Source organism: Pseudorasbora parva, chromosome 7 (genome assembly GCF_024679245.1).
Source record: "Pseudorasbora parva isolate DD20220531a chromosome 7, ASM2467924v1, whole genome shotgun sequence".
Lineage (NCBI taxonomy): Eukaryota > Metazoa > Chordata > Actinopteri > Cypriniformes > Gobionidae > Pseudorasbora > Pseudorasbora parva.
In genome coordinates this window covers 37,945,290-37,963,050 of record NC_090178.1, presented here as the reverse complement: position 1 = coordinate 37,963,050, position 17,761 = coordinate 37,945,290, and the positions used below count along the sequence as shown (strand labels likewise).

The following is a 17,761-nucleotide window of genomic DNA, read 5'->3' as shown; positions in this document are numbered from 1 at the left end:
CAGATCATGGCACTGAACCGTAACATTTCACCCAGGACTGCGGAGTCCTATTACGCATTCTGACCATGAAGCTGGACGAAATGTCTAGGTCAATCCATGAACTGGACGAGAAACAGACCCCCTAATCAGACATGTTATTCCTCTCTCCAGCATCCCCACTTCTGAGCTTCTGAGAGAAAAAAAACAGACTATCGCACTCAATCACTGCAAGCCCCCAGATATCAGCCAAAAAGGGTCAAGACCCACAACCACCCAAGCCTGTGGGCCCCCTCCTCCTGAGAGTTCTTCGGTCACAATGCGGTCACACATCCTCCTTGTAGATGAACCAAAAACAACTGATTCCAGCCCTCAGTGATGTTTTGTGTCCCCGCTATGATAACAGTAACTTTATCACATGTTTACAGAACAAGTGGGAACCCAATGTGCCTGTCTCTTTCTGTATCCCTGTTATTTTACGTGACAGAAGTGTAAGGCCTTGTCAGAACGTATAGCAAAACCATCTAATCTGCTGCCTGTTACTTGTCAAACTTAGGTTAATGTGGGGGAAAAAAATAATACTGTTAAGTTAGCACATCCGTTCAATTAAGAAACAAATATTTTTAGTCAATGCCTTAATCAAAAACAACCTAGATTTTTTTGTTTCTAAATGAAAATTGGCTAGAAGAAAACTGCTGTGCAACAGTCCTCAATGAAACAGCCCCTCCTAACTTTACAATTATGAGTGTCTGCAGAGCGGTTAGGAGAGGTGGAGGTGTTGCTGCTCTTCTTAAAGATGTCTATCAATGTAAGCAATTATCATTTGGTGACTATTTGTCTCTCAAATCTCTCTATAAAGTATCTAAAATCAATAAAGTATATAAAGTAAAAATATATCTCGAATATTTGTCTCTTTATAGTCTAATAACAAAAAAACAAGTCAGGAATCTTGGTGTGATTTTGGAGTCAGACCTGAGTTTCAGTAGTCATGTCAAAGCAATAACTAAATCAGCATACTATCATCTGAAAAATATTGCAAGAATTAGATGCTTTGTCCCTAGGCATGACTAAGAGAAACCTGTTCATGCTTTCATCACCAGCAGGGTGGACTATTGTAATGGTCTTCTCACCGGCCTTCACAAAAAGACCATTAGACAGCTGCAGCTTGTACAAAAAGCTAAGATTCTGAGCAGAACCAGAAAATATGACCATATCACACCAGTGCTCAGGTCTTTACACTGGCTTCCAGTTACATATAGGATAGATTTTTAAAGTACTATTACTTTATAAAAAAAAATAAAAAAAATAAATGTTTATAAATCACTCAATGACCTAGGACCTCAATACATTGCAGATATGCTGATTAAATACAAACCAAACAGAACACTCAGATCATCAGGTTCAAGTCAGTTAGCAATACCAAAAGTTCACTTAAAGCAAGGAGAGTCTGCTTTTAGCTATTATGCCAGCCACAGTTGGGACCAAGTTCCTGAACAGATCAGATGTGCTACAACAGTAGTCACATTCAAATACAGACTCAAAACACATCTGTTTAGCTGTGCATTTACTGAATGAGCACTGTACCACTGTACGTCCGACTGATTCCACCTTATCTTACCTATGCATCATCTTTTTATAACCTTTTTATGACCGACTTGTAAAGTCCAGGAGACATTGCGAACCTGCTCTCTCTCTTCCATCTAAGATAGGGGTACCTGGATTTAGAATCAGGCAGATAGGTATCTATTTCTCACATTTTTTTATTTATTTCTCTTTACAACTGGTTTAATTGTCCTTGTTTTTATTTTAATTCTTACACATGGTATTCCAAGAGATGATAGGATATTAACATTTTTAGTATAAGAACATTTTAAGTAAAGTACAATTTTGTCAAACTGATACAAAAGACAATTTATTGATGAGCAAACAAATACATTTCAAGAGGGAGCATGCCCCAGGACCCTGCTTTACACCCCCCACCCGATGTTCAAACCAAATCTACACCCTTGCATGCATATGAATACCTGCAGCTTACCGTGTGGAATTCTGGTTGCCGAAGGAGAAAACATGAGCTGCTCTTTCTGCCATACTTCCTTCTACATCAGGTACTACAAAATGCAACCCTCCTTTCGGTTGATCCAATGAGAATTCAATGTACACCTTCATAACTTTCATCTCTGCATGCAAACATTGGGACAAACTAATTATTATTATGTATATTTTTCTGTGCCTTAATTTGCAATCATAAAAATGCCTTTTCTTGAGGCATTATTAAGGGACATAGTGAGCACTAGTGATGTCAAAATAGTGTAACAATATGAAAGAAAGGATCTGTCAGAGTCACAATATGAAAGGAATGGAAATCACAGTTTCCATTTCACTGGTTTCATTGTTGAAACCTCGGGTTACAAAAGCCATTGGAATTTTAAACAGACATAAAAACTTAAATTTCCAAGGTCCAAATTAAAACAAAATGATGCTTGATCTACTCACCATCTCCCTGTTTCCAGAGTTCAGAAGGAACTTTAATAGAAAGCTCCCCATTCCCAGCATCTGGATCCACAGCACTAACCGCTGCTGTGTAAGCACTGGAGAAATAGTTCAGGTTCCTCCTGTTAACCACAGTGATACAAAAGAAAACATGGACCAAGATGAAGACAAGTACACACTTAAAAACCAATATATTATTACAAATGAGAAATTAGATACTGACAGATATTCTCAGGTAAATATCACAAAGGTGATAATAGAAAATAAAATTGAAAAATAAATGATATTTTACAAAAAATAAAAAACTAATTTTGCACTGACACTGCCCCAAATTCCACTTCTTGAAATACAATAATGAAAATCATATTAAAACAAGCATAAAGGCAGTACAACAAATAATATGATGCACAGATTCTATAGCATTTCAATTATTATTTTTCACCTTACAGCAGTAAGAACTGGGGAAAGAAATATCCTAAATATCCTTAAAAAATTATGCAATGACAAGCATGATACTATGGAAGCCTGTTTCCACCACAGCTGAAAAAAAAAATATACGTTGCTCTAAACAATCCTGGGTGGAGCAACTTCTTGTTGACGTTTGAAGTGTTGTCAAACAAAACAGAGGCCAGCTAGATTGTTTTTGATATGGTCGTGTCTCGGCCATATCAAAATAATAATTCAAACTTCCCTCTTTATGCTTCTCTCTTCTACACACACCCCTTCATGTACACACGCACTAACCCTAAACCTCCACCTCAAAATCATCCTTGTCGGTTATCGGCTGGAGCACTGTTTGTTATGTTTCTTTGTCGAGACTGCCCAAGTTTGTTTTTGTTGCTATTTGTGGAGCTTGTGCTGACTACAGAGACCACATTTTTTCAGTGTGTTCAGGGGACAGGCAGCTATTGGATAGTGACATGTTTGCTTTATGTGACAAAAAATGTTTGGCCTAGAAAATGTGTGATATTTTTTATAGCACCTTTAAGGCAAAATGAGGTTGTGATTAGGGAGCAGTTTTCATTCAACAGTAAATATAGCTTATACTGCTGTAAAAATGATAATGTATTTTTCAATAAATGGCACATATGACAAATTCAACTAGAGTAGCCTATTTAATCAATATCAGAATCAAAAGGAGCTTGCAGACACACGGAATTTGTTTTGGTGACAGAAGAAGCTTAAGTGACAACAGTACACAGATAGTAAAATAAAAAAATAAGAATAAAAATTAATAAAATAGCGCATATAATGCTTGCTGCCCGCCTCGCTTGATGGCGTTAAAAGGTGCAAATGTGCAAATTGTACATGCGTGGATTAAGTCATAATTATGAGAAAGTTACTTATTATTATGAGATGTTAAGTAATTATCACGAGAAAGTCTTATTATTAGTCAAGTCAACTTTTTTGTAATAGCACTTTTTAAGTCCTAATAATAATGAGAAACCAAGTCATTATTACGAGAAAGTTTCTCATTATTACGAGATGTTAAGTCATTATTACGAGAAAGTGTCTCATTATTAGTCAAATCAACTTTATTTATATAGCACTTTTTAAGTCCTAATAATAATGAAAAACTAAGTCATTATTACGAGAAAGTTTCTCATTATTATAAGATGTAAAGTCATAATTACGAGAAATTCTCTCATTATTATGAGAAAGCTGCTCATTCTTATGACTTAAAGAATCATATTTTTTTACTCAACTGTGGCTAAACAGGCTTCCATGTGATAATGCAAAACGTTGTCCTAAAAAATGCTTTATTTTAAAATGCAAAACATAATTTCTTTCTTTCTTTATTGGGGGGTTTGGGATGAAATCTTTACACAATTAATATTAATGCAATTTATTTTACTTCTTTCCACACAATACCAGGCTGGGAGAATCCTCTCATCTCATTTCATAGTATCTAGTGTGAGCGTGTGTGTGTGTGTGTGTGTGTTCTTTCTTCTAAATAATGAGTTCATAAATAAAGCCCAGCTTACTGCTTGGATTCATGATGGCAGACCTCCAGTGTGGGGTCATTGTAAATGAATGGAGCCTCAAGATCATTCACTCTCACTCTGTAGATACGGCACTGTTTGCTGTTCAGTTTAATGCGGTTCAGGTTCATCACTGTTGGAAAGATGGTCAGCTCCACATAACCCTAGTCAGAGAAAAAATAAAATTAAGAGCTTTAAAAAAAGAAATGTATCGAGAAATGAGTGCAATAGACCTATATCACCAAGCAGAATAGCTTTAACTCACTGTACAACAAGAAAGGATTTCTTTAACACTCAACTATTTTTCATTTATAGGCTATATGCCATATATATATAAAGTTATCATAAAGTATTTAAATTAATGTACATGTATGAGATTATTGGCTAATGCAAAAAAAGCTGCATTAAATCTAAAGGTTAAAGGTTCATGACATATCTAATATTGGACTGTAGAGTCTAACGTTAATCTGTTTAGTATTTGTTAAATGTTAAAAGGAAAATGATTTTAAAGCCTTGTCTAGGTTTGAAACCTACTGCATACTGTCTACTTCACATTTTCTGCTTCAGGCTCACATTATTCAAAAACAAATGAATACTCACAATGACAGACTTCCTCTGAAAATTGATGTTGTTGATGCAGACAACCTGATGGGTTGTAAAGAGATAAACAAACAGTAAAGAATTAAATTCGTGCGGCATAAAGATACGATGTTAATTTATACTCCTGATTTGACATGTAAACAACTGCAATCATAGTCATGGATGCGGTGAAAAAGAGTGCATCGTTGATACTTATAGTTTATATGGTCGTGGGCTCTCAAAGCCCTTGTCTTTCTTGCGGTTCATGCTGCTCTTCGGTTTATTCACTCAAACCCTCTCAGCAGATGATATGCGGTGTTTTGTTCAGTTGCGTTAACAACTTAATTTCTACTTGCTTTAAATACAAATTCTTTCTTGCTCAAACATCGCTGCAGTCCATCTCGTCATGTTTGAATTTGTAAAATGAATGTGAAGAGTTAAAAATCAACAACATCCTTCTCTATTTTGCAGATAAGCAACAAAACTATTTCCTTCAGAATGTTTTCAGCCATGTTGCAACCTTCGCCCTCCCGCGCTAAGGGTTCCCGGATGAAGGTTTGTCTGTTCGTCTGTTTCGTCCGTCCTCAAGGGGGCGTAAGAGGAGGCAAATTGTGGTGGGTGGTGGCAACCAACATTTAAGGTGCATTACCGCCACATACTGTACTGGAGTATCCCCCTCAGAAAAAGTCGTACATTTTGACATTCAATGCTGAGAAACTGCTGATAAAAGACATTGTTTTATATATATATATATATATATATATATATATATATATATATATATATATATATATATATATATATATATATTAAACAATGTCTTTTATCAGCAGTTTTATCAGCAGTTTAAATTTTTATTTGACAAATTCTTATTTATAACTCAGGGAGCAAAAATGGCAGAAGGCTAATTCTTTTTTTGGTGATGTTCCCATATGTGTTCTGCATCTGCAATTTTGTGTTGATAACAAAGTAATCAAAAGTTACAGCATTGTGAAACAAATTTAGCATTTTTGTTCGATCCTTGACATTATATAAAAGTCAAGGAGAGTCAAACTGTATCATTTTTTAGCAAACTTTTTATTTTTTTAGAAAATATAAATTTTGATTACATTTGGACAATATAATGCTGAGAATCTGATGATAAAAGACAAAAGTATTATTATTGTTTTAATAATTTTATAAATATTTTTTATTTGGCATGCAATAACTCTATCATATATCTTTTTTGGTGATGTTATGGATCAAATTTTGTGGTGATATCATAAAGTAATCATTTTAAAAAAAAGTTACATTTATAGATTATAGAGCTTTTCTGGGTACTCAACGTGCTTTACAGGTCCTTCTCAAAAAATTACCATATTGTGATAAAGTTCATTATTTTCCATAATGTAATGATAAAAATTAAACTTTCATATATTTTAGATTCATTGCACACCAACTGAAATATGTCAGGCCTTTTATTGTTTTAATACTGATGAAATCACTGATCTCAAAAAATTAGCATATCATGAAAAGGATCTCTAAACGAGCTATTAACCAAATCATCTGAATCAACTAATTAACTCTAAAAACCTGCAAAAGATTCCTGGGGCTTTTAAAAATTCCCAGCCTGGTTCATTACTCAAAACCGCAATCATGGGTAAGACTGCCGACCTGACTGCTGTCTAGAGGGCCATCATTGACACCCTCAAGCGAGAGGGTAAGACACAGAAAGAGATTTCTGAACGAATAGGCTGTTCCCAGAGTGCTGTATCAAGGCACCTCAGTGGGAAGTCTGTGGGAAGGAAAAAGTGTGGCAAAAAACACTGCACAACGAGAAGAGGTGGCCGGACCCTGAGGACAGGGGCGTAGCACCAAATTTTGGGCCCTGGGTACAAACCATCTTGCTGGGCCCCCGTACCATGTATGTGTATGTATAGAAAACGGACTTCCACCTGAATAATGTGACGGCAGAGAGGAGACGTAGGCAGCGCCTGAAAACCTAGGCTGCTGATTTGTTGCCTTGCTGCCTCATCAGACAATGACTTGTAAGGCAGCGTTTTGTGCATGAAGACCTCTCATGAAACTAATTTCGGGCAGACTTCTAAGGCAGTGTAACAATTTAATGATCTACAGCAAAAGAGAGCGAGCTTTGGTGAGAACTAAACACATATTTAATACTACAGTAGTGATTTCTCGCTAGAAATGACTTTATGTTGGTAAAAATCATACATTTACACACAAACTGACCCGCAAACGCAACTTCTGGACGCCATCTTTTTTCCCCAGCTCAACGGTCATTAAATGGAAAGCACAGGATTATGGGATATCAAAGGCAGCAAAGGACACATGTACCCTGCCTTCAAAAATCGATCAGATGAACGTATCTCAAGAGATAGGAAGGGAAGCAAACATTAGATTCGAATGCAGCTTGATGCCTTCCTGCCTTCAAATGTGTCCTCCGAAGGCAGCATTTTCCAGGTTTCGGACACAGCCAGAGTGATGAAGCCAATCAGGAGAGGGGGATGATTAGGAGGCCATGATGAACAGCAGCCAATGGACAAATTTGGGATTTTTAAGCACTACACAGTTTTAAAATTACACACAATTGATTGCTGCAAAACTTTTTTGCCAGGGACAATAACTTTCCATTTGAATCCCTGTAGTAACCTTAGTGTTATGGTACAGGGAGACAAGATGGTAAATCACAACAGTTTATTTGAGCAACCAGTAGAGTTTACTGAATGAAGACAGAGTGCTGAGAAGAGATGATGGCTATTGGAGACTCGCGAAGATCAATGGGGAGTTCCACACAACGAAGGAGAGACACGATGGAGCTCTTGGGAGACTTGGAAGAAGGCGTTGGAGATTCGAACTGGAGTCAATGGAGTCCCTTGGTTTGACAGCAGGAGAATGTACCTAGTGCAAACGAGACCGGACAGTGACTGAAGGTGTGTGTGTGCTTTTGTGCTGGTGGTGATTGTGATGGTGATAGACTCCAGGTGCGGGTGATTAGTATTCAGGTGAGAGTGTGCGGTGAAGCTGTGACGTGGGAGCCTAACAATGAGCCGATGACCATTTTTTATTTTTGCACGGCCAGTTTGGCAGGTCTAGTAAATGAGTTCTGCCTTCCAAAAAAGAGCCAATCAGCAAACCTGCCGTTTATAAAAGTTATTGCTTTTGTAGCTCCACTGAAGAAAATAAACCCTGTGAAATTTATGATAAAAAAGTCAGTAAAATAACATAGTCAACAAAGTCAACAAAATAAGATTAAAAAAAAAACACATACTGGTAATTTCTGCCAGGACATTATGCATTTATTTTATAGAAATGTATCTTAACCCTACAACTCAATACAATGTTCATTCAAAATACAAGAAAAAATTCATCACCTGTAAAAAAAAAAAAAAAAATTCTTATTCACTTCCTTCATTTTATTTGACTTTTTTACAGTCCAGTATTTGACTGTAAAAATTACAGTAGCAACCTTTTATGTTTTTCGGGACCTTAATTAATAATTACTATGATAACTACCATAATAATACAGGTGGTAAAAAAGAAAACCACATTATGTTTCAAAGTTCACCACGATAGATTTCCACAAGCTGAAGCACATATAAAGAAGCTGCATTGTGGCATACACACACACACACACAAAAACACCATCATGGTTACACACACAACTGTAAAATAATTTGCTAAACACCCATTAGATGTAACATAAACCCCACATGTACATAACTGATAACAAAAACAAAGGGTAAAAAAAGCTAATGAAATAACATACTGTATCTGTCATGCAGGGAACTTTGGGAATTACATTTACAGAAACAACAGAAACAGAAAAAAAAGAATGCAACTGACTTTCAGCCACATAAAATAAACTAACTTTAAAAAAAAAAAAAAACATTAAATCTCTCAAGATCTCAGCAGAGGAGCAAAAGCAGCATTACAAATAATTTTTATATGTATCATAATCAATCATGTGAAATTAATTAAACATTCTATAATCAAAGATAAGACTCGACTTCCTAATAATAAAACCCAAATGAAACAAACACGGATAATGGTGATATTAAACTTTATTATTTTCAATAAAACATCAACATCTTAACAATTTTTGTACACAAGTGTTACAGTGCATATACAACTTCAAATTTCAGTTAACACTTTCGAATAATGGCCCGTCATTAATAAATAACCATGCAGGAAGTAATACAGGCCTACTGCATTAACACTTCAGCTACTACAAATAACTATAGAAAAAAAACTTAACTAATCAGTATCAAATTAAGAGCTAGGGTAGTTTCTTATTCAATAACTACTGAATAGGATTGGCATCATTTAAGAACTAACTAATATGTAACTATGAAAAATTAATTAAAAAAAAACCTCATTAATCACTAATTAACAAAACATTAACTACACTGTAAAAAAATATATGTTCAATAAGTTATGACAACATATGTTTTTACATTGTTTTAACTCATCAAAATAAGTTAAGCAATGTTAAACTTGTTTTTATTAGTTATACAAGATGTAACTCATTTTTTAAAGTCAGTTTAACATAATTTAAGTTGAAATAACTTAAACATCCAAGTCGATTCTACTGCAAAAGTTCAAAATTTGCCTTTTTTTTACAGTGTAGTCTGCAGGGTCTACTAGTGACTTGGGGTCTCATTTATAAAGTGTCCGTACGCACAAAACAGGGCTGGAAACGTACGTATGCCAGTTCCCACGCAAAGGTTGTGATCTATAAAAAAAACAAATTGGTTGGGAGAATGTGGGCACTTTTAAGCAAACATTGAGCTGTGCGTACGCACATTCTGGAGACAAGGGAATTGGCGACACAGATGGTGAAGTCGTGAACTGAAGTTAGATTGTAGAAAATAAATGTGAGAAGAACGATTATTAGAATTAATTAATGACATTTAATTTTCACTCCATTTCATACTTTATTTCCACGTTGTCATTAAGATTAAATCCAACAGTGTTATTTGTACTGATTGTTTTAGGCTATATGCATCTAGTAAAATCCAAACGTAATTCAAAATGTATTAAAATAATATATCGCTGCCTTACAGTCACATCGTCTACAACGGAAGCGCAGGAGGAAATGGCGTGACTGTATGTGATACAGAATAGCATGAAATACCATTTTATTAGAGAACTGCACAACATATATCTAATATCTAATAATATAAAAGTATTTTATACAATTTTGTTTTTATTGATATTTTGATATATTTATTCTACAACATACAAATATTGAATGATTTTCAGCAATGTAATGTATAAGGCACAAATGGTATTTATAGTCCATATCTAATATTTTTCAAATGTCTTTTACCTTTGACAGTGTTAAACATGGTGTCACGTGGATCGGAATATGCATGCAAATGATATGCAGACAAGGTCATGCATAGTAAAACTAGGCATTGTAAGGCGTTGCTCCATATATGGGGATTTCGGGGAGGAGACTGGGTGGAGATGCACGTATAGGCACAATCTGCTGATGGCTGTGATTTATAAAGGGATTTTTGTGCAGGTTCTAGCGTAAGCATGGTTTTATAAATCAGAATTTTTTTGTGCGTACGCAAAATCTAGCTTTTCTACGTACGTACACTTTTAGGATGAAATCTACGCAAAGTTTTATAAATGAGACCCCTGGACCATTATTCAAAAAAGAAAAAAAAAGTTTCAATTTAAAATAATATATATAATCTTTTAACATTTTATTGCTAACTTTTAAATTGGTTGATAAAATGCTTCTATATTTGTGAAAATATCCAACAATTTACCATGGTTGAGTCACACACAGACTTCAACATTCAGTATGCAAAACACAACAATGGTAACATTTTTTTTTTACACTTAATAAGACCATTACAAGTTAATTTGCTGTCATTATTGGAGTTATACTGACAAAATACAGCAAATAAAATGGTAAAATAAAGCCAAAAATAATAAAATGGAGTTACGATTGCCCTGAGATTAATTTATTCGTGCTGCAATGCATTCTAGGAGTACACTTCCTCAGCTCCCAGATAGAATTATGTCGACACAACTTCAATGGTTTAAGTAAGAACAACTTGATGCAATTAAGCTTACTTAATTGAGTGTTAAGTGCATTCATGCTAGGTGAAATACTAAAAATATGTTTACTTTACTTGAAGAAAACGTGGAAACCGATTAAATAAGTGTTGAATGGAGTTCAGTTGTTGCTTTTTGTCTTCACTTTTTTTTCAGCTTACTTGAGAATTTTAAGGCAATCTGTTTTCTAATATTTTCCTAGTAATGTGGGCACTAATAACAAATTAACACAACTAATAATTTTGAGCTAAGTATACTTAACAAGTTTTCTGTACAAATTTTGTTAAGTTTTGCCAACAAAAAAAGAATACACTATTTTACTTGAACATTTTAAGGCAATCGGTTTCCTCATTTTTTCTAAGTAAAGTCAACTAATTACATTTTACAGTGTAATTATTGATTACCTAAGGAAATATCTCCTTAATGTTATATTACTTACTGATTAGTAAAGCTTGTTTTTATATTAGTAGCTGAAGTGTTAATGCAGTACTACTCATTAGTCCTGTATTACTTCCTGCATAATTACATATTAATGACTAGGGTTGGGCATCGTTTTGATTTGAACGATTCCGATTCCGATTCTTACTTTCGATTCCGGTTCTTTTCGATTCTCGATTCCGATTCTTTGAGGGGTGGAGTCAAAACATGTCACATCGATATTCAATGCTATTTTCAATACCACGGGGGGAAAATGCTGCATATACTGTCAATTAGATATTTTTTATATAATTTTTTTTTTGTCTGTCTTTTGAAAGTCTATGCAATCAAACATTTCTTCTGAAGAGATCACTTTATATGATAAAGCTTTTAAGCTTTTTCTCATATATAAACATTGCTCAATTACTATTAAAATTATCTCACAAATATTTGTTAACTCAATGTATTTTTTACAACGGGGTAATTGTGTTGCAATAGTTTACACACAGCACAAGTAAGCTTGATTTTGAATGTTAAATTGAATAAACAAAGATACATATTACACAAAATAGCACAAATAAATAAAATAAAATAGAATAAAAGATATAAATGAAATAGACAGCTTTATTTTTTCAGGTAGGTCTAACATTCAGGTAAGAAACTGAATAAAAAAACGCAAAGTGGCTAAATAAATTTAAAATAACATTGGATAATGTTTTTTGCAAAAAATTAAATAGTTTCATATAAAACCATTAAAGTGTTACACGTTGATCAAGAGCAGTGTGATCGTTTGTCTTTTTGTAGTTTGACTCTGAATAACAAATGACTGCTGTCCCTTTAAGAACTGCCGCACTCATGGATCCTGAACAATGTTTCTGTTACTCATTCTTCATTTCTTCCTGAATTGTTTAAGACTGTGTTTACATACTGTTCAAAATGTGCACTGAGAATTTGTTTGAGTGTATTTGACCAATAATAAGCTGGAAAAAGAAGCACATATTTGCACTTGTATGTCAGAGGGGGCTTTATTACGGTGTGTGTGCGCGCGCTTCAGATGTGAGCCTGAAATCTGCGGGGATTCGTAGAATTATGTGCAATCCCGCGCGAAATTCAGACCGATCACACACACTAACACTAACACGCTGTCTTAAGGAAAAGTCCAGCAGAACGTGCGTCCGTCGTGTTCAGAGGTTAACCGGCTGAATGAGAATATATGCGGCTGCGCGTCAACTCGCTGTCGGTCAGAGAAGGAGAGGAGAGGAGAGCAGCTGGGATCGATTGTGTAGGCTGAGCAGGCTATCGTATCTTTTCAGATATTTCAGTATCGATATTTTTTGACAACACTAGTTGCACTGTGCCGACCCAGGCTTTTAAAAGTGAAATAAATCCACACTTCAAAGCCGCTTACCGGGCTTCCATGACTAAAAGAACAAGCGGGCGCGCAAGCACCGGAAATCAGGTGGCCATGGAAACCAAAACTTGCGCACTTGGAACCGAAGATCGGAACCGAAAATACATTTTCTAAACAATTCCAATGGAATCGTTCTTTTTTAAACGGTTCCAAGTTAGAACCGGTTCTCGATGCCCAACCCTATTAATGACAGACCATTATTCTAAAATGTTACCAAATTTCCTCTTTGACAGTCTTTATCAAATTTATACGTTTGTAGTGGTCTTCTCATCATTGGTGTTGTGTGAATAAAATGTGGCCTGAACAAGGGAGCTCACTAATTGCGGTCTACTGCAGGATGTGCAGTACAGGAGTCTGAAAAGGTGCCTCCTAAAATGTTTTCTCACAAACACATAGATAATGGGATTCAGGGAGCTGTGTGAGTAAGCCAAAGCTTCTGTGATCTGCAGACTCAGACTGATTGTCTTACTGGTGCCACAGGACGGTGTTATGAGTTCATTCAGCTCTAAGGCTTTCATAAAAGCTGCAACATTGAATGGAACCCAACAGCAGAAAAAGACCACCATCACCATGATGACAAGACGTATGGCCTGCCTCCTGGATGAGCCAGCTGTCCTGAGTCTCTTCAGAATCATTGAGTAACAAAATCCAATTACAATAAGTGGGAGAATTAAACCCATGACATTAATTTTCAAGATACCAAAAGTCCTCAAAAAAAGGTTATACTTTTGATCATTTCTTGGATAAGATGTGCAATATTTCTGTTCATTATAATCTGTGGTTTTCAGATGCATCAACTCAGGAAAGGATGCAGAAACAGCAACAATCCATATGACCACACTGGCTAAAATCCCATATGTCCTTGTTTGGACTCTCAAGGCAAACACAGCATGAACTACAGCTAAGTATTGATCAACACTCATCAGTACAATAAAGAATATTCCACTGTAGAATCCGATGTAGTAGACACTGAGGACCATAGTGCACATAAAACCTCCAAAGACCCACTGATCTCTGGCATAGTGTGCCAGGAAGGGAAGAGAGGACACCAGCAGCAGGTCAGCTATAGCCAGGTTCAGGAGACAGATGTCAGTCATGCTTCTCAGCTTCACACCCATCAAGACCACCCAGACAACCAGTATGTTACCCAGAAAGCCCACCACAAAGAAAAGGGAATATAACACTGGAAGAATGCTGGCTCCATGTTCTCCATAAACACAGGAAAACGCAGATGAATCAACATTTCCAGCATAGTAGTCATCATAGTCATATGGCACATCAGTATCTGGCTCATCATCCAATACGCCATTCTTACTATAATTTAAGCAGAAAAAAACAAAACTGAAAGGAAACAGAACTTCACTTTCGACAGAAAGTCATAATCTTAAATGCTGTAATGTTCCTAGTATTTATGTGTTATAACCTCACCTGGATAAAGTATGATGATACAGGTGAAGAGGACCATTGGTTACCGTTAATATCCATGGATGGAGTGCAAGGGTCCTGTTCATGATAAATGGCTGCTATCCAAAAACAAAGGCAAAGAAAATTGATCACTGTAATCACAAAATAAAATTAAAAACAGAATCCAAACCGGGTGGCAGCCACTTTTCAGTTGATTGCAGCAGATAAACATTTGACAAAAAAAAAAAAAAAAAAAAAAAAACACAACCGTGTTTAATACTTCCTCTAAATTAAGAAATGATCTTAGTTTCACAACAGTTTCACACAGTCTATAAACTCTGTAGAGAAAGGAATATGGTTTATAACTACAGATGTTCTAATGGTCTGAGTTTGTATGATTAACTAGAGTAATAAATGAAAAATTATTATATTATATTATATTTGTTCTAATATTTTTATAAAATATTTTTTTTTGTTTAAGACATTGGTTTATGACATTTAAAGGAAGGAAAGAGGAACCCAGCTAGTTTCACTTAGAGAAACATATGATTTGTTTCCACCATCTATATATATGTATCAGTAAAACTGAAGAGGAACTAACAAGTCTGTTATTTTTGTTGCGACTAAGGCAAATCAGACACATAATCGCCTGTTACATTTAACAAATATGTTTTAAATTATTTGGGCTTAGTATCTGTCACAGACACACCAGGCTCCCACGTAAAGACACCCCACGATCACTCTCACCTGAATACTGATCACGCACACCTGCAACCCATCATCACCCCATCACTCACAGTACAAGAGTCACGCTCACACACACAGTTGTCCGGTCTCGTTTGCACAAGGTACTAACCTGCTCTGCTTACCTTAAGGACTCCCTCGAAGTGTATTCCCTGTCTCCAAGTCTGCCTCCTAGTCTCCAGCGATCTCCATTGTCCAGTGTGTGTGTGTTCCGTGTTCTCCATCGTTCCCTCCTGAGTCTACCCATCCTGACTTTCACAGAAGAAGCCCAGTCACCGTCACCTCACTTCACTCTATCACAGTTTACTCTACTGGTGTCCATAAAATAAACACCGTTAACCATCTCTTGTCTCTGTCTGTCTGTACCGTAACAGAAGACCGGACCAAGACAGCGGGCACCAGTATGAGCCACCCGGACCCCTTCCAAGAGCTGGTGGATGCCGTACGCTGAGAACTCACCGCCGATTCAACATCACCGGCACCGGCAGGCACATCCACCAGCACCACTCCTTCATCCCCTGTTTTCGCCAGTCCCATGGCCAAACCGGCGCCCTTCTCTGGATCGGCGGAGGACTGCAACGGATTTCTACTGCAGTGCTCATTGGTCCTGGATATGCAACCGCACCTTTATCCCACGGATCGCGCCCGAGTGGCATTCATCGTCTCCCAACTGAGCGGTAAGGCCCTGCACTGGGCGGAAACATTGTACTCTCAAGATAATCCCATCGTACAATCATTGTCAAGTTTCCTCTCTCACTTCAAAGATGTATTCGGAAAACCTGCCTGGGACGCTTCCATGGGTGAGAAACTATATCATCTAAAACAAAATGTCATGTCAGTTAATGAGTATGCTTTACAGTTCAGATCCCTGGCCGCCGCCAGCGGGTGGAATGAACAGGCGCTTCTCACCACCATCACCAAGGTTTGGATCCACGCGTGTGGTTGCATCTCGCTGCATACGAGGATACCATCGGGCTTGAACGCTTCATCCAACTCTCCATCCGCTTCGCCACTCGTATGCAGGCGTGTCTAGAAGAACACCTGGACCAGTTCCCGAGCCTGCCGTCCCTCTGCCGACCAGCATCCGTCAGCCCTCCAGAACCAGTCAACGAACCCATGCAACTCGAAAATGCGAGGCTGACCCCAGCGGAACGGAGGAGACGGATTGGACAGGGGCTATGTTTATATTGTGCGGCTTCCGACTTCATCGCCAAATGTCCCACGCGTCCACCTCGTCCTTTGGTGAGTGTGATCTACCCTTCCTCTTACAAGAGTCAACCGTTAACCACCGTTGTGAACCTTATTACTGCCGATGTCTCCCTGCCAGTCTATGCCCTCCTCGACTCCGGTTCTGCTGGGAACTTCATATCCGGCGCCCTCTGCCGTCAGCTCTGCCTCCAGACGACTCGCACTCCTTCCACCTACCAAGTTGAATCGATAACGGGCAAGCCCCTCAGTCGGCGAAAGGTCAATCTCCTCGCCGGGCCCCTACAGCTCCAAACCGGCATTCTCCACGTGGAAGAGATACATCTACTGGTTCTTGAGGATTCCACCGCTGACGTGATCCTAGGGCTTCCATGGCTGGAGCAGCATAACCCCGTCATATCCTAGAAGTCCGGTGAGGTCCTAAAGTGGGGCGATCAATGCTTCTCCAGCTGTCTGTCTGCACTGCCTGTTCCTCCCATGTCTTCTTCTAGGAAGATTCCCGTCTGTGCTACTTCCATCGAGAGCCCCATCGATCAGCGTTCAGTCAAGATTCCCTCCTGCTTTACCGACGTGTTCTGCCCTCACCGGGCTTCCAAGCTGCCTCCCCATCGGCCATGGGACTGTGCCATCGATCTGCTTCTGGGCAAGCCAGTGCCCAAGGGGAAGATCTATCCCCTATCCCTGCCGGAGTAGAAGGCCATGGAAGACTACATCCGGGAGGCACTCGACCAGGGCTATATCCGACCATCGACGTCCCCTGCTGCATCAAGTTTCTTCATTGTGGCCAAAAAGGACGGAGGCTTGCGGCCCTGCATCGACTACAGAGCACTCAACAAAATCACAGTCAAGTTCTGTTATCCCCTTCCTCTTGTCCCAACGGTGCTGGAACATCTCCGTGGTGCCACTGTGTTCACCAAGTTGGACCTCCGCAGCGCCTACAACCTCATCCGGATACGTGAGGGGGACGAGTGGAAGACAGCTTTCGTGACCCCTACTGGCCACTATGAGTACATTGTCATGCCCTACGGACTCGCCAACGCCCCCTCCGTATTGCAGGATTTCATTCATGAGGTGCTCCGGGAGTTTCTCCACAAGTCGGTCCTGGTATATATAGATGACATCCTGATCTACTCCCGGAGCCTGGCCGAACATCGCCACCACGCTGCAGAGGTCCTGCAACGCCAGAGGGAATTCCAGCTCTTCCTGAAAGCAGAGAAGTGTTCCTTCCACCAGCCCTCAGTGCAGTTCCTTGGCTATAACATCGACCGCAGTGGCATCTGGATGGACGAGGGGAAGGTGGACGCCATCAAGGCCTGGTCACTCCCTTCCACAATCAAAGAACTCCAACATTTCCTGGGGTTTGCAAATTTCTACCTCCACTTCTACCAGCCCAAGTCTCTGTCCTGGACTCCAGCGGCCACACAAGCCTTCGAAGAGCTCAAGGATGCCTTCTGCACCGCTCCCCTCCTGGTGCATCCGG

The 17,761-nt window shown here is 38.3% G+C and overlaps 2 protein-coding genes across 4 annotated transcripts in view; both read right to left on the bottom strand.

The window, feature by feature from the left end:
* The window catches only part of taf2 (TAF2 RNA polymerase II, TATA box binding protein (TBP)-associated factor), a 74,700-nt gene extending 69,119 nt beyond the window's left edge, over nucleotides 1-5,581 (bottom strand). For all 3 annotated transcript variants that reach the window (XM_067449231.1, XM_067449230.1, XM_067449232.1), the window contains exons 1-5: nucleotides 5,245-5,581; nucleotides 5,049-5,103; nucleotides 4,452-4,612; nucleotides 2,470-2,588; nucleotides 2,012-2,153 (exon numbers count right to left, since the gene is read on the bottom strand). In XM_067449231.1, the coding sequence (XP_067305332.1) occupies nucleotides 2,012-2,153; nucleotides 2,470-2,588; nucleotides 4,452-4,612; nucleotides 5,049-5,103; nucleotides 5,245-5,294 (527 nt within the window). In that variant the 5' untranslated portion in view covers nucleotides 5,295-5,581. The remainder of the gene's footprint in view (nucleotides 1-2,011; nucleotides 2,154-2,469; nucleotides 2,589-4,451; nucleotides 4,613-5,048; nucleotides 5,104-5,244) is intronic.
* Nucleotides 5,582-9,657: 4,076 nt separating this feature from the next.
* LOC137083869 (C-C chemokine receptor type 5-like) lies at nucleotides 9,658-14,544 on the bottom strand. The gene is made up of 2 exons (XM_067449822.1): nucleotides 14,356-14,544; nucleotides 9,658-14,241 (listed from the first exon to the last, which is right to left on the bottom strand). Exons 1-2 carry the CDS (start codon nucleotides 14,436-14,438, stop codon nucleotides 13,173-13,175), a joined length of 1,152 nt encoding a protein of 383 aa, XP_067305923.1. The 5' UTR covers nucleotides 14,439-14,544; the 3' UTR covers nucleotides 9,658-13,172.
* Nucleotides 14,545-17,761: the final 3,217 nt, after the last annotated feature.

Coding starts and splice junctions, on each gene's coding strand:
- LOC137083869 (XM_067449822.1), bottom strand. CDS start 14,438: ATGAACAGGACCCTTGCACTCCATCCATGGATATTAACGGTAACCAAT. Junction 14,242..14,355: donor TATCATCATACTTTATCCAG/GTGAGGTTATAA, acceptor CTTAAATTATAG/TAAGAATGGCGTATTGGATG.